The sequence below is a fragment of the Sus scrofa genome, chromosome 18, assembly GCF_000003025.6.
Source record: "Sus scrofa isolate TJ Tabasco breed Duroc chromosome 18, Sscrofa11.1, whole genome shotgun sequence".
Classification (NCBI taxonomy): Eukaryota; Metazoa; Chordata; class Mammalia; order Artiodactyla; family Suidae; genus Sus; species Sus scrofa.
In genome coordinates, this window is record NC_010460.4 from 42,123,283 (window position 1) to 42,140,310 (window position 17,028).

General features: G+C 54.5%; 1 protein-coding gene across 1 annotated transcript in view; it reads right to left on the minus strand.

Moving 5' to 3' along the window:
• Positions 1–17,028, minus strand: part of MINDY4 (MINDY lysine 48 deubiquitinase 4) — a 106,161-nt gene that overhangs the window by 26,932 nt on the left and 62,201 nt on the right. Inside the window, 4 exon segments of the mRNA XM_021079233.1 lie at positions 5,503–5,570; positions 11,413–11,478; positions 12,631–12,694; positions 14,321–14,422. Of these exon segments, the coding sequence (XP_020934892.1) occupies positions 5,503–5,570; positions 11,413–11,478; positions 12,631–12,694; positions 14,321–14,422 (300 nt within the window).

The window sequence follows — 17,028 nt, forward strand, 5'->3', positions numbered from 1 at the left end:
GTCAGTGGACGGAAGTGGGGTCTGGGTGGAGCGTGTGCTATGTCTGATGACAAAGGCATCATCAGCAAGCCCTTTGGGTCTGCCTCCCACCCGCCACCTTGGCCTCTTCAGACCCGTCTGCAGAAAGCAGTCCCTCACCAGCACCACCTCTACTAGAATTTGAATCCAGATGACTTGGAGTTCATTGAGAAAGCTCCTCTCCTGCTTCCTAGCTAGTCAAAGCGCTTGGCATGTCAGGAGGGAGGGCCATTAACCATGTGGCTGTCTCATGTCCCACGTGGAAGACCCAGGGGAGAAAGGCCAAGGCTCTGTTGAGGGCTGCACACAGTTGTCTGTGTCGAGCCAGGCACCAGGTCTGGGCAGTTCTGTGTGCCCTTCCCATCCTGGGCTGGAAGAATTTAGGTGGCGCCACAGGAGGTTGGAGGAGAACTCTGACACGTATCCTATCTGCCCCCTCCCACCAGGACAGCAGTCTGGGGCCAACCAAGAACCTGGGTTTCTCAACCAGGGCAGGCCCCTGTTCAAATCCTTACTTGGTCATCCACGGGCCTGCCCAGCGTCCCTGAGGTGGACCAGAAGCTTCGCCACTGCTGCTCTCCACTTCTGAGAGTGGATCATGGGGCCTCCTCCATCAGGCCCAGATCTGACCCACCCCAAGCTCACACCTGCTCCCAGCTCCTTGATGCATCTCCCACCTCCAGTTCCTGACTGCACAGCCATTCCTGCTCACTGCCCCCCCCCCGCCCCGGCCAGCATGGTAGATCCCTGGGGGTTCTAACCACCTTCAGGAGGTGTGGTCACACATCCCCAGATGGGTGTGGCCCAGGCCTGGCCACCACAAGGCATCAGGAATCGGGGTGTGGCTCCCCACAGTTTGAGGAGTGTGGGGGCAGGGGGCGCGGAGAAGGTTTACAAGAGGCCACTATGCAGGAGGCTCCCCCAAGAACACAGAGGAGACAGAGAAAAGAGGAGTGAAGAGACAGAACTGTGGACACCAAGTCCAAAGACCCTCTCTGGGATCCTGGATCCAGCCACTCCTAAAGCCCTGGACTTTTGATATGTATCAATTAACAGCCTTGTTTTCGCTTATGCTGGCTAAGAACTGCCTTTCTGCCACTTGCCTTTGCATGACCAACAGTCATGGTTGGCTGTAATTTCAAGGCCGTTTCACTGTGCTGTTGCTGTTTTCACTCTGCTGGAGACAGTTACAGACAGCTCAGAGCCACCATGCTTTGTATGGTATGGGGGAGGCCCCATGCCTTCAGGGCTTGGCTTGTGCTGTTCAAAAAGTACTTCAGCAGGGGACAAAGTACTGCCTATTTTAGACTTTTAAGATTGCCCTTGGGCAGCCAAAGTGAATGCCAAGGGTCTCCTGAATGAAAAGGTTCTCTTCACAAGTTGTCCCCTGCCCCACCACCCTGCCTAAATCACCCAGGGGCATTGCCTGAGCCCTCCCCTGTGCCACGTTCCAGCTCACTGCTGACTCCCCGAGGGGCTGGCACACCCCTGCACTGCGCTGTGCAGCCCTGGCTCAGAGCTGGCCTTGACCCCAAGGCGCTGAGCATCCTTGGGGCTGGTGAGAACAGAACACCCTGTGGAAAGTTCTGGGCCATGCGATTTGGAAAGCAGGAGAGCTAGGAGAACATGAAAGCCTGTATGGGATTTACTGTAAGCAATCTGAGATCTTAGGAAAGAAAATAGATGGCTTGAAATCAAGCAGAAAATAATAAAACCTTCTCAAGGCTTTGCATTCAGCCCAGGGTAAACAAAATTCAAAGGCCAGCCTTGCTACTGTTCTTTCAGCTCTGAGAGTGAAGTAGCCAGGCTGGCCTCTGGCTGCCCATGGCACCCTCGCCCTGGCTCCCCCAAGGTCTGGGGATGGCCAGTGGACAGGAGGCCCTGACTCTGTGCCACAGCTGCCCCTGGCCTCAGGAATGGGTCCCACAGCCCCTGCTAGGAGGGAGAGATGGCACAAGCTCAGTCACATTCACTCCCACACACACACAATCAAGTCGCCCTTCACACAATCTCAGACACAACCACTGACACCCACATCATCTCACAGCAGCCTCACGGCCCCCCCATCTCCCACCCACACACACGCCACCACGAAGGCACACATACTTGTGCTGCATTTGCGAGGAACTGGGTGTGATTTCCAGCCCCCTGACTCTACTCCCGGCAGAAGAGTCTGTGATTTGAGAGACTCTGCTCTACAGGCTACTAGGTCATGCTTTCAATTGCCTGGGTAGCTCCCATCACCCTAAGTGGTATCAGAGGGTTCAGCAAAGCTAAATCTGAACCCCAGAGCAGGAAGGCCCTTGGGGATCACCCGGTCCTATGGTTTTTAAGCTGTGTTTGCAGAATGGGGGCTTCTCCAAAGAAGTGTCTCCTGGGACCAGGGCGGACTCATCATCCACTGCAGGACATCCCTGTGGCCGTGTCTCACCAAGCCAAGACTGGGGCATGAAGGACAGGACGGACCTGAGAGGCTCCTGAGCACAACTGGGAGAGGAGGGACTAGCCGCGGCCACTGCCCACGGCGTGCTGCCCGCCCGGACCTGCCAGGCATGCAACATGTATTTCTGCACTTCACCTTGTGAGGCAGGAATTCTCATCCCCATTTTACAGAAGAAACTTGGGCTCAGAGGAGTACAGAGTGAGGCCGGAACAAGTCTGTTTTACTCCCAAGTTCAGGTTCTTAAAGAGCAAACCCAAAGAGCCCCATCTGGACCAGGCTGCTTGGGTTGAGCTATGTGACTTCGGGGCAAGTCACTCACCTCTCAGAGCCCGATTCCTCATTGAAAGACAGAGATGGTGACAATAATCACAATAGTGTCAGAGTTCCCTTCGTGGCTCAGAGGTTAACAAATCTGACTAGGAACCATGAGGTTGAGGGTTCAATCCCTGGCCTTGCTCAGTGGGTTAAGGATGCAGTGTTGCCATGAGCTCTGGTATAGGTTGAAGACGCGCCTCGGATCTGGCGTTGCTGTGGCTGTGGCGTAGGCCGGCGGCTATAGCTCCGATTCGACCCCTAGCCTGGGAACCTCCATGTGCCGCGGGAGCAGCCCTGGAAAAGACAAAAAGACAATCATCATCATCATCACAATAGTGTCACCTAACAGGGCCGCTGTGGGGATTAAATGTGTCCCGTGCAACATGACACAGCAAAGGATCTGGCACATAGGAAGCTTCCTAGACATTGGTTGCTCTCGCTCTTACTGCCCATGAGAATGTTCTCTATGCCACCTTCTTAGAAGGGAGAAGTAAGACAAACGCACCAACATGCTGCCGAGTCCAACACCAGAGCAGGTCTCTATGCTGGTCCTTCTGGAGGCAGGGGCGAGGCTGGCCATGGCTGCCCTGGGAGGCTTCAGAACCACTGGCCTCCGGGACCCAGTGAAGGTCCTCAGGGGCCCTGAGCAAGTGAAAGACTGTTTTTACAAACTCTTTCTCTCCTGTCCTGGGACAAGGGGAAGGAGGGGACTCCTGCCTCATTGTGTATGTCTGTGTGTGCCTCTGAGACTGTGTTTCTTTTCTTTTTTTTTTTGTCTTTTTGCCATTTCTTGGGCCGCTTTTGTGGCATATGGAGGTTCCCAGACTAAGGGTTTAATCAGGAGCTGTAGCTGCCAGCCTACGTCAGAGCCGCAGCAACGCGGGATCCGAGCCGCATCTGCAACCTCACCACAGCTCACGGCAACACCAGATCGTTAACCCACTGAGCAAGGGCAGGGATCGAACCTGCAACCTAATGGTTCCTAGTTGGATTCGTTAACCACTGCGCCACGACGGGAACTCCGAGACTGTGTTTCTTTATGTCTGTGTGTGGGGTGTGTGTGTGTGGGTGTGATGGAGGGGGAGGGGCATGGCAGGGCTGTGACTTCAGGTTCATAGGCATGAGGCTGTGCAGGTCCATTGGGGTAGCTTCCCACACACAGATGCCCCACAGGTGCCATGACCTAGGCAGGGACTGACCCCTGCCTGGCTTGGCTGGATGGGGTGAGGAGGTGGCAGAAAGCAGCCCTGGTGCTCTAGCTCTGGACAAGGTGAAGCATAGCCTAGACGTGGGGTCCCAAACGCCCTCAGACAGACAGGGCTGCCAGAGCAGCTCCCTAAGGAGCATGTGCAGGAACAGGGTGCCCATCCCCTAGGCTGTGGAGCAGCACCTGCAGCAGCCTCCTGGGCACCTAGAGCAGAGATGCTGCACATACCCCCAAGAGCCAGGGGACCCCTGTAGAGATGGGAAGACAGGCTGAGAGGACTGCAAAAGGGCTTGGCCCTTCTGAGAGCCCAGCTTCCCCTCAGTGAGCTCAGGGTCTCACCCACACACCCATCAGCCCAGGGATTAGCAAACCCAGGCCTGGGGAGAAGGCGGTGCGGCTTACGGTCTCCACGCAGTGAGCCCGGCCAGGAATGCACCATATCATTATGGCAGGATCAGAAGAAAAATGCCATTAGAAAGTGCACACACGCATTTAATAAGGTCAGGAGCTGCGAGCAGCAGGCAGGCCAGCAACACGAGGCTACAGAAGCCCTGCCCTCCTCCCACCTGCAGCAGGGGCCACGGGGCCACGGGCAGGGCCCTCCCAGGCCTAGGTTCGGAGAGCAAGCATCTCCTGCCGGTGCCTCCCCAGCCTGGGCACCCCATGGCTACTGTTTCCACCTCCCCAATTTCCCAGGGCCCGCCGGCTCAGAATTGTTCCCAAATCCCATGCCCCCCCCATTCCAAGCATCCCCTCAAAGTAAAAATGCATTCCCTCAGGTCTCCACGCCTGCTGGGGCCTCTTGGAAGTGGATGGGGCAACATACTGCACTTTACAAACCCATTAATGTGCTATTAATCTGCTACCCTCCCTGGTGACATAATCCCAGGTGACAAATATGGAAAAGAGGCCTAGGCAACTCCTAGGGAACAAGGATGATGATGAGACTCCAGCTCTCAGGCAGCTGGGAGGCTGCACTGGATGAGAATGCAAAGGGTCCCAGTTGGGGACCCAGACTCCCTGCTCCTCCAGCCTCCAAGGCCCCGGTGTACCCAGCCACTCATCTTCTCAGGGCTGAACCTTGAAGCCTTTGGGATGGCCTTGGCCTAAAGCAAATCTCCCTGCCTTGAATTCGCAGTACCTTCAGGCACCTCCCAGTTCTCAGGCTCAATTGTCCACCCCTAAGTGTCTTGGGGCGTCCAGGTGTGTGCTTAAGTCCACCGGGACCCTGGTGGGACTGTGAGCTTTCTGTGGGGGTCTCTCAGGTCTGAGTCCCCACACTCCCCAGCACCCATGGGGAGAAGGTGGTACTAAGCACGGGTGTGCAGAATGTAACTGCCCTTTCTCCCCCACCGGCTGACCGCCCCCTAGTCCCCTACAGCCCACTGCTTCATTCATCCTTTTTACCACGCTCACAAAGCACCCACTGTGGGCCAAGCTCTGCCCTTGGCTCTGGGGAGGCAACAGGGAACCAGACAGACAAGCCCAGCTCCTGGAATTGAGTGAGGAAGATACTCACAGTTCTGTGGACCTGGACAGGATGGCCGACAGGGTAAGCAGGACACATCCATAGGGGCCTGCTTCAAACTGGGGGGAGAGAAAGGAGTAAGTGCCCATCAGGTATTTCCCTCCTCTCACTTCCCCGGGGGACCACACCCCAGGGGGCAGACTGACCTCCAACTGCTTCTAGCCCAGTCCCAGAAGTTGCCAGATGGCCCCACCGCAGGCCCATGCAAGTCTCACTAACCAGACCCCTAAGGGATGGGGGATGCACCAGGCTGAGTGACAATGGAGCAGATGCAGCTCACAGCAAGGAGCACCCCAGGGCCTCTGAGTCCTGGACACTCCTGGACAGCAGTGGCCGGGGCAGCCTCCACCACCGTGCAAGTGTCTTACACTCATCTCACATTTTAAAACTATCCCAGGCCTGTTAACTACTGTTATTACTGCCCTCTGCCATATAAGGAAACTGGGGCTCAGAAACTGACTAGCCCAAGGTCACGTAACTTGCAAGCAGCCCAGTGGGTACATGTATACATAGCCAGGAGGCTCCATTTGATCCTAAACCCCTTGCTGCCAGGGGATGCTAACAGCTGCCCTGGACCAAGAGCGGCAGAGACCAGGCTGGAGGACAGTGGGTAGGGAGGTGCCAGGAAGGTGAGCATTGCAAGTGCAAGGGCAGATCCCATCTTTTCCAATTTTTTTGTTGTTGTTGTTGATCATGGATTTTTTTTAGATTAATTTTAATATTTAAAAAATATTCACTAAAATATTACTTATGCTGATTACTGAGGTTTTGGGGAGCCCTCTGAATTTGGGGAGCACTTCACTCATCTTCCCCTTGTTCCAATCCTGGTTTGGAGCCCAGAACCTGGAGCCTGGCTGTCTGGGTGTACATCCTGGCTCTGCCACTGCTATGTGACCACAGGGGCATTTCTTAACTTCTCTGTACCAGACTTCTCATGTATAAAACAAGGATAGTCAAAACAGGACATGAGGCTGTTGTGAAGATTACGTGAGATCGTCCTTGTAAAGTATTAAAACAGGGCCTGACACCTGTGTTAGCTGTTAGTACAATGCTGGGTCCTCACTGCCCTCCTGTCCAGTGAACCCAGCAGGCTACTGTCCACTGGGGTGGACCACATCATTTCTGCTTTCTGGAGGAATGCCGTCTGCAAAGGAGTATGAAGCCCTAACTCATCCCACTATAGGGACGATACCACTCCTGTGAACTACTGTTGAAGATGTGGCCTGTTACAACAGTCTGTGCTCCTTATGGGTCATCAGCTTCTTTTTGAACTTAAAATCAGAAAAGAAGCTTACTTTCCTGGAACAATGAGAATTATATAACTTATCATATTTCCATTTTGCCTTGGCTGCCAGGAAGCTCAGAGACAAATATGGTGTTCAACTACACAAACTATTTTAGCTCAAACTTCTAATAAAATTGCCTTTTTTTTCCCCTCAAAAGGTCTTTTTCAGGAAAGGACAAACTATATTATCACCTATACGTAGAATCTAATAGATAAATGAACAAAACAGAAACAGACTCACCGATAGGAAGAAAAAGCTAGTGGTTACCAGAGGGGAGCAGGAAGGGGGAGGAGCAAGATGGGGGTAGGGATTAAGAGATAGAAACTCCTACATATAAAATAAATAAGCAATAAGGATATGTTGTGCAGTACAGAGAAATATAACCATTATTTCCTAATAACTTTAAATGGAGTATAAGCTATAAAAGTATTGAATCACTATGTTCAATACTTATTTTAAATATATATATATATATTTTTTGCTATTTCTTGGGCCGCTCCCAAGGCATATGGAGGTTCCCAGGCTAGGGGTTGAATCGGAGCTGTAGCCACCGGCCTACGCCAGAGCCACAGCAACGCGGGATCCGAGCCGCGTCTGCAACCTACATCACAGCTCACGGCAACGCCGGATCGTTAACCCACTGAGCAAGGGCAGGGACCGAACCCGCAACCTCATGGTTCCTAGTTGGATTCGTTAACCACTGCACCAAGACGGGAACTCCCTATTTTAAATATTATTAAATAAATACTATTTTATTTTCACCCAGTAATTCAATTAGTCAGTCATTCAAAGAAAATCACTGCACGAACTTTTGTGCCAAGAGGATACTCCTGCTAAAGTGGTAACTTGTAAACAAGGTAGGCCCAGGTCTGCCCTCACAAGAAGGAACTCAGGAAAGACAGAATAATTAGCAGCTTGAAAACAGTGAGGAAGGGGCTCTGCACTGATGGAAAATACAAGCTTCTCTGGAAACACACACGGGAAGGGCCTTCAATACAGATTCAGGCCTCAGGGAAGGAAAGAGTGTCATGGAAGGCCTTCTGGAAGAAGTGATGTCTAGACAGAAACCCGAGGGACAAGGAGGATTCAGAAGAGAAGAGAACGCTGTTCCAGGCAAGAGGACAAGCACAGGCAAAGGCCCCGAGGGCAGGTTTACTAAAGCTGGAGCACAGAAAAGCCCTGAGGGCATCGCTTTCTTATAAGTAATTTTAAATCTTTTTTTGGAAGCAGAAATAGAATGAATGAATCAACAACAATCTCAAATCAATCTCCTCTTAATTCTGTGATCTCAGGCCAGTCACTCCACTTCTGCTGTACTCAGTGTCCCCCTTTGTGGAACAAAGGTGGTCAATACCCCGCCTCTCGTACCTCCTTGGCTTATGATGCCCATTCTATGAGACCACGTCTTTGGAAGTGCTGTGACAATGGCAAAGGGTAATGCTCAGGTCCCTGCACCCGGGGAAAGAGGCCTGGGAAGACTTGGGCCCCCAGGGCCCTTGTCACAGCTCTACTACAGCCTTGCCTGTGGCCTTAGGGAGTGACAAAGCTCTCCCAGTCTGTCTTCCCTGGAGAAGTGCCTCCCTACTTCTGCCACGGACTCAGGCATTGTCTTGGGGAGGCCACGGCACTTCCTGGGTCTGCTCTCCCTCTGCCGAGCCTGCAGTGCCTTCCTATTTGCAGGGCTGCAAGGAAGTAAGGAACACAGATGCCGTTGGAAGCCTAACTCTCTGTGGAGAACTATTATTACTCTCAGGCCTGGGGACACCTCCAAGGGGACCTCGCCCAGGGCCATGGATATGCCCTTCCCTGTGGACGGGTTAGGTGAGGCTGCAGAGGGTGGGGACATGACCCCCTCTGGCATCTGGCGCCTGCTGGAACCAGACTGAATGGTACCAATATTCCATTTTGTTTTTAAAAATATTTGTTAAAATTATCTCATCAAATACCTGCTGCCAAGACATGGATGGCCATAGGGCAAAGTGCCTGCATTGAAAGGAGAGCCCAGGCAGGCAAGAGGGACAGAACCTACCAGCAGGGTCCAGAAAAATGTCTGGTACCATTTGGGAGGAAGGGGCGGTCACCTGCGCTACTCTGGCCCTGGAGAGACCCGAGGCCACCATGAACCCCAGCGGGAGGCCGGGGCATGAGCATCCCCCAGCTCGCAGGGGGCGGCGGCCACACATCTCACCAGGAGGGTGAACAGTAATGAAAACACAGCAAGGAGGCTGTTTATTCTGGGCAGAGATGGTTTGGCGTTCATTTCCAGGCCTGGCACCAGGAACCCCTCTTAGGCCTCGGCCATGAAAAATGAATTTGGTGAGGGGAGTGCTGATGTAGCGCAACGGCTTCCAGCAAAAACATAAATTCAACTGCAGGGGGGAAACACTGCCTTCCAGACCGAGGAGGGCCAGATAGTGACCGCTCACACCCAGGGCTCAAAGTCGGGAGGGGAGGGGGGACTGCTCTGAGCCCAGAGGCTCGGCAGAAAGAAGACAGCTCCCAGGCCTAGTGAGGGTCCCACTCTCAGAACCTCTTTCACACTCACGGTCTTGCTTGGGCTTCATCGAAACCCCAAGGGTACAGGCTAAGGGAGGAGGGAGACCCCATCTTCCAGACAATAATGTAGATGATCTTGGTGTCAAAGGGCCACCCCAGGGCCATCAGGGGCAATGATGTGGCTTCAGATCCTTGGGTCAAGCGAGCAATCCCCCCAGGGCCCCTTCTCTGCCCCACCAAAGCCCCACGGGGCCCTGTGCTCCAGTTCTGCTACGCCTGACAGTGAACACAGGTGCCCTTGGTCCTGGCCTCCCTAAATGCACACTGATGCTGCTACGATTTGCTCATCTCTCAGATACATTGCTATATTCTCATACCGCTCTGGGTATGTGTAATAATATGTCTCCTGAATGCTTATACAAATTGCCTGGCACTTAATTTGGAAGACATTCTTTCATAGGCCTTTAAGTTTCTTCTTTAAGAACCACAGAAGAAGGGTAAAGAGATGGAAGTAACCTACTAACTGCCCTATTTTCCATTTTCCAGACGAGGCCACACGTGACCAAGGAATAGGCCAGAGGAGGTCCCGGGGCCCTGCTCCAGAGCCTCCATGGCCCTGGGCTGGTGGTGAGCACGCTGCATCTGCAGATGGTCCATGAAGAACCAGAGAAAGCCAGGACCCCTCCTACATCAGAACCTCTCCCACACACCTCCGGGACAGGCAGGCACAGAAAGGCAGCATCCTGATCTGGGGGCTCTGGGCCTCTCTTGGGTGGAGTCGGGCCCAGGGCATCAGCTCTGGGATAGTGGATTTCAGGTGACCCACGGCCTCAGGGACTGAACACTTGCTTCCCTGTGGCCTCCGTGCAGGCCCCATTTTCCCACCCAAGGGGCAGGCATCCATGCTGTCGGGGCCAGGACACTCCCTAGGATGTATCGGGACCCTCAGCATCCTCCAGGAGCTGTGCTTGAGACAGTGATACGACAGCAGGAGTGTTTGGCCTGGTCCCACATCCAGCAAGGTCTCCCGCCGGCTCACCAGCACATGCTCTTCTCTGGAGCCTGAAAGAGTCAGGCCCACAGCCCAGATGGCTGAAGGGAAGGCCGAGAGGAAGCCCAGAGACGGGCCTGAGCACCAGAAGAGGGCGGCCTCTCGCCGTCTCTTTCCTTCAGCCCTGACATACAGGCGTCAGAACTTTGTGGCCTCACGGTCGGGGAGCCATCTCCTAGCCTTACCACAGGCTGCTTCCTCTCTGGCCCTCTTCCCTCCTGCCTCTACACACCTGCAGCTAACCTGTCTCGAGGTTGCCTTAGGTGATCGCAACCGTGGTGATAAACCACCTGCAAGGGAAGCTAACGATCACCAGGAACATGGAGCAGGAAGGTGCTCCGAGGCGGGCACTGTTATCACCATCCACGCACTACACAGGAGGAAACCAAGGCAGAGGGTCCAGTAAGGGACCCAAGTCACCGAGCCACGCAAACCCGGGCTGTCGGCTCCAGTCACCATGTCCCTCACAGCTGGAGTGTTCGCTACCCTCCTCCACAAAGCCAGCGATGCTACAGCCAAACTCTGCATTTCCTTGGCCCGCCGGCTCACAGGCCCTGGCCAGGCACCCGCTCTCTCCGCCAGGAGCAGTGCGCGGCTCCCGCCCTGACTGGCCCTGCCCCACCTCGCAGGACACCACCCAAGGTCCTCTGACAGCAGGGTCTCCTTAGGTGCTCAGACCTCCAACCCAGCCCAACCGGAGCCCAGGGATCCCGTTCCTAGTCACCTCCCCAGCTGGTTCTGGGAGGGTCCTTTACCTCCAGAGGTAGCTGCCTGCTCTCCTAACCACAGTCTGATAGCTGCTCCCCTTATTCTGACCCTGCTCCACCCCTGCTCTGCTCCTGCAACTCCCGCTGCGGTGGCTCCCTTACCTGTAGCCATGACCAGCCCTCAAGGACACAGTGGCAGAGACTGGATCCTCTGCCCCAAGCCCATTCTTCTGCAGACAACATTACTCCCCGCCCCAGGGTGAGGAAGAATGAGGAACAAACCCAGTTCACCAGCATCTCTTCCACAAAGAAAGCAGAGGCTTAGCAATGCACATGCCACAAACTAGACCACTGTTCATACCTGATGGATGCTCTGCTGAAGAAAAGTCACCAGCTCCTCATAGCAGGTCAAACTGTGGAGTATGAGCTGAGAAACACAAACACACACAGTGAACTGCCCGAGCCCCATGGATGCCCTCTGCTGGATTAGCTTCTGTGGCCCCGACTTCAGGGCCCTCTGCTGGATTAGCTTCTGTGACCCCACTGAGGAATGCCCTGCAGTCAGAGAGAGTGACCTCGGGAGCCGGGGTGGAGTGGCACTCCCCCACCGGGGTGGAGAGGCATGACTTAGAGGCTGCAGGGCCCAGCCCAGGTCTCTGGGGCTGCTGCCCTGCAGCAATACTGAGTCTGCTTTAGAGACCCCAGGATTTGTTCATCATGGGACCAAAACCCAGGAGCTGGCATCACGCATGGCAGGGCTGCACCATGAGGGCTAGGCATGGATATCAGAGAAACCCCTGGGGCAGGGGGTGCAGGAGGGTACAGGGTGGGTCACCCATCCAGACGGCCATCGCCAGGCCAGTTCTAAGCCCAGCCGGCAGTGTCCTGAGTCCCATGGGAAGCAGTGGTCATAAGCCTCCTGTGCTTTCTCAGGCTGATTAGAAAAAAACACTTTTACAGAAAACATCCAACAAAGTGAGACGCTTAATTAGGATCCCCGGGCCACATATGCCTAAAGCAAGGTCAAAGGAAACAAAGTACAACCAAATCCTCAGTGAAGAGGAGGTTGATTTGCGGGAAATGGCACTGTTTCTGCATTTTCACGTCTCTCCTTTCTTTCCCAACCTTTGTCTTACTTGGGTCTGATTTATGGCTGGAGCTCTGTCCATCAAAACTCCTCTGTTGTCTAACTTCCTCTCTCTCTTCCTCCCACCCCCGCTACCCGCTCATAACAATCCCAGAGAGGATGCTGTGACATATAAAGAGGGACACAGGAAAGGCTGGCGTTTAGCCAAAAGGCATCAGGTGCAGAATGCTGTGCGTTGGGGGACTTCAGGCTCTGCACAACCTTGACGTGACAGGGTGCTCATGAGCCTTTCAGCCATAAAGCCAGATCTGGCCAGAGCCCATCCCAAAGCCGCCCACCTCTGCCCCACCCCAACCCCAGGTGGAGGAGTCTGATGGCCCGGGCCACAGGCAGGGCTGGGCCATCCCAGCTGAGGAAGGATTTACTTATATGAAAGGAGACTGTCCCCAAACAAAGCCAAAGGTTGCGTGATAATTTTCCAGAAAGCCGTACTGTTTCTAAGATTCCATCTGCTTTGTATTTCCCCGCTGGACTGAACTGCTGTGTTCCCGAAGCCCTAAAAAGGAAAGGGAGATGCATGAGTCTCTGCGTGGAGAGGAGACATGCCCTGAAGCCAGGGTGAAACCACACGGCAGCTCAAAGAGGACAAACGCAAAGGTGGCCCAGGGGAGAGGAGAGAGCAAAGCGCTTCTCATGGTCCTGCTCTGAGCTCCCCGCTAGGCTGGTCTGCAGAGTTCACCAACAGGGTATAGTGGGGGCCATGGAATGGAACGACAGTCAGCGGAGAGCTCAGGAACCAAATTCAAGTCCTGGCAGAAGCGCGTTGGCCTCTCATCCACTGCCGAACCTATTTCCAGACTGAGGAATGCTGACTTGCCCTTCGTTCTTGGGGACTTGAGGAAGTCTGGCCTCCGGCCTCTTGGAGGACATCTGTTTGCAGCCCAGGAAGGCCTGGACAAAAACGAGGCATTTGGGTTTGGGGCCTGCTATGCAGCCTTGGATCAGCCACTGCCCCTCTCTGGGCTTCTATTTCCTAATCTGTAAAGTGAGGAGAGACGGAATGTTGCCCCATCTGCTCTCAGGGCTGCCATGCAGGTCCTTGGATTCTAAAGACCAGGGATCAAAAGTTACCTGGAACATGGGTACCAAGGACAAGCACCAGACAAGAACAGGGACAATGATAATACCTAACACTGACATGACATTTGGTATGTGCCAGACCTATCCCAAGTGCTTCATCTTATTATTTACCACTTTTTTAATGTGGTCAATGATTTAAACTGACCGATAATATTATTTTCATTTATTATATACTCCATTTATATTGACTCATTTAATTCTCACAATCAGCCCAGTAAGTAATCATCATCATCGCCCTTGCTTCCCAGATGAGTAAACAGGTTAGGCAGAGAGGCTGAGCCAATTGCTCAAGGGCAAGCAGGCCATAACTAACAGCACTGGGACCAGCCTCTGCAGTCTCTTAAGCACTGTGCTCTACTGACCACTGTGCCCCACCAGGGTGTGGTCCTTGGTCCCAAAGGGCACCCCTTTGCTAAAGCTTAGCCACACGCCGGGATGAGGTGGTGCTTCCGCTCTGCAGCGTCAGGCTGAAGAACCGGTGACCGTCCACGGAAATGACAAGGATGACATCCTCCAGCAGTGGGACAGAGGCAGCAGGGAAAAGACTGTGCCGGTTCCGCCAGTGACCTCTCACGTCCCTGAGTCTCCTCCTCAGCAGAACGGGGATCCAAGTGACAGAGCAAACTCGAGCATGCTTTGGGGACTGGCGCAGGGGAAGACCGGTCGACTGAGTGGCTGTTTTCCGAGGCCTCCGGCTCAGACAAATAGAGAGAAGCAGGCTGCCCCTGGGCCAGGGGTTTTCTCAGGCGGGTTAGGCTCAGTGCTCCCCAGAGAGGGAGTCCCCAGGTCTGACCCCCTCCCCACGGGGGCTGTGTAAGGGCTGATCTTCTCCCAGGGCAGGGCTTTCCAGCACATCAGGCCAACTCTCTGGGCTTCTCCCAGCACAGAGCAGGAGTTGGACGGGACATAGACACAGTCCTTAGGCCCAGACAGCCTGTGGGGGAAGAGACTTGCCCGAGGACAGGAAAGCACAGGCCAGCTTGCCTGCAGCTGTGCCTGTCTGAGGCTGAGTGGTAGCAGCACAGCCCTGGGAAGCACTTACAGTGTGACCACGGCTCTCTCGTGGCCCCCGGCCCGCCACACAATGTCTGCGATGGCCAGGGCCAAGCAGTGGGTCCTGTGAGCGTCTGAAGGCTGCAGCTGCCTGAGGACAAAAAAGGAAATGTGTTTATACCTGCAAGGATATAAGTCAGAGATGGCACAGCCCTGTGGCAGATGGCCTGTCCTTTCTTCTGCCACCCGAGGGGCCCTGCAGCCCAGAGACTCTCGCAGATGAGAACCAGGGGAATAGACTTGAGGGAGAGGCCTCTGCAGGACTGGAGGGGCAGCAGGCAGAAAAATCACCCATGGAGCAAAGGGGCCTCTGGGGGTTTGGCAGGGCCCAGAGGTGTCGGAAGGAAAGGCTGCAAGTTCAGACAAAGCCCTGGAACCAAGCCTGGAACTGCTGCCATTCTAGGCAGAGGCATGGCCCTGCTCTGCCCCAGCCCCGTCAGTCTCGATATCCAAACCCCTGAAGACAACGGCTCGGGCAAGCAGGTGCCCTGTGCTCCCCGAGCTGATACAGATTCCGAGGGTAAAGTGCTGGTTACTTAGACACAGGGCCTGGGGATGTGGGAAGGGAAGGCTTTGGGGTGACTGCTGGGTTTTGAGTGAGTACATGGTGGTACCACCAACTGAAATGAGGAATGGGGGCAGGAAGAGGGAGCAGCTGGAGGTGCGTGTGGGGCCCCGGGTGAAGCTGTTGCTCCAAAGCCCGGAAGAGCCATCTGGGCCGAGTAGAGGTTTACTGCCCACCAGCCCATGAGGCATCCTTGGCACTCTGAGCGCCTAAGATTTCCCAGAGACAGGATGAGGAAGGCAGAGGTCATGGCTAAGGGTGGGGCCCGTGGAATTCTACCGCAGGGGTGAGGTGGGGGAGGCAGACAGGAGGGGCAGAGCTCAGAGACAAGCCATTACAGTCTTAGGAGCAAAAGGGTTTAAGAAGAAGAACAGACAGTCAGCGGGTGTCGAAAATGGCAGAGAGCTCTCTTACCCTGAACACCGTCACCAAGAGGCCCCCAGCGCACAAAGTCAACGAGAGAGAAGGGGGTGCTCCTCTCAGATTCACATCTCCAGGGCTCCACCGAGTGGCGCTTCTTGCCCACCCTGGATTCTGAAGCTTTTCTAAACTGTTACAAAAGTGGGCTGGGTGTTGAGTGTCTCCCTTCCAAACAAACGAAAGGGGGCTTGAGGACCCTGCCAGGGTTCACAGGAACACAGGAGTTTCCACGCATTCCGTCGCCAAGGAACTCCTGAGCTCCAGGCTGAGCTTGTGAGGGGGAAAGAAAACAGGTGTTCTCTCTTTCCCCTCAGGGCAGGAAAGGGGAACCATGAGATCAGGACGCAGGTCAGCATGGCGGGCAGCTTGTGACCCGGGCCAGTGCCTAGGACACCGAGCCAGCCGTCTGCACCAAGACTGTTGTGACTCAACAGGACATAGGGTCCCTCAGGTTCCCCATGCCCAAGCTGGCCATGACAGTGGTACCTCCTTCATCGCCTTGGGGGTGACATGTGTAAAGCCCTTGGCCCAGGGCCTGGCGTGTGGTGAATGTTCAATAAAGGGCAGCATTTGCTGCCGTCTTTATGGAAACCTCAAGTCTGCACGTCGGCTGTGGCCAAAGAGGTCACGGGAAGGTGAACATCTGATGTGAATGTGATCAGCCGCGGACAGCAGGCCATCTTTCAAACCCAAAGAGACCAGCAAGCATCCAACAACTTGAGAAATGAAACGCAGGCTCCCTGGCACTGGCGCGGCCTCAGGAAGCCCCCTGCTCCTTTGGAGACAGTGATCACGCCATCAGCAAACCGGATGGCCTGAGCTGTGCGGAGCGCTGGCCCGGGCCACCGTCAACTATGAAAACAAAGGTGAGGAAGCGCTGCCCTGGGTTTCGGGAGAGGCTGCCAAGGACCAAGCAGGGCCTGGAAAGTAGGACTCATCAGACAAAGGAGAAGGGACTGGACGTTGATCTCTGTGGGATAAGAACTCATGACTGTGGACCCCATCATCCCCACGGCTCCTGTTTCCTGCCCTGCCCCCACCCAGGTGACTGGCAGTCATGTCAGCCTCACCCCTTCCTGCCTCTGCTGGGTACCAGGGTGCCTTGCTCCTTGGCTGAGCTGTACAGCCAGTGCCTGGCTCTGCTCCATCCTGCCCTCCCTCCTGTCCTCCCCACGGGCCCCTCCCACAGCTCGGTGGGACCAGACCTTCCCCAGTTAAGGCGCTCACTGTGGGTAGGAGTGAGTGGTGCAAAGTTATGCCTGGGCTGTATACTCTGCCTAGAACATCTGTGCTGGAAAATGTGCAGACGGCACCAGGTCACCTTCCAAACCCTCACTATGTTCTACACTAACTTACTGAAGCCGGTAACGCTTGATAGAAAGCTTCTCAGTGTGGCCACAAGTAAGATCTTAAAAACCAACATACATGAAGACATTATCATGTGCCAGGCACTGTGAGAAGCACTTCACAAGTACTATTTCATTAATCATTAAAACCATCCCACAGGAGTTTCCGCTGTGGCACAGTAGGTTAAAAATCCAACTGCAGTGGCTCGGGTAGCTGGGCAGGCATGAGTTCGATCCCTAGCCTGGCACAGTAGGTTAAAGGAGCAGCTGTGGCTCAGATTCAACCCCTGGCCTAGGAATCTCCTTCCATATGCCGTGGGTTCGGCCATTTAAAACAAACAAACAAACAAACAAACAAAAAACAAC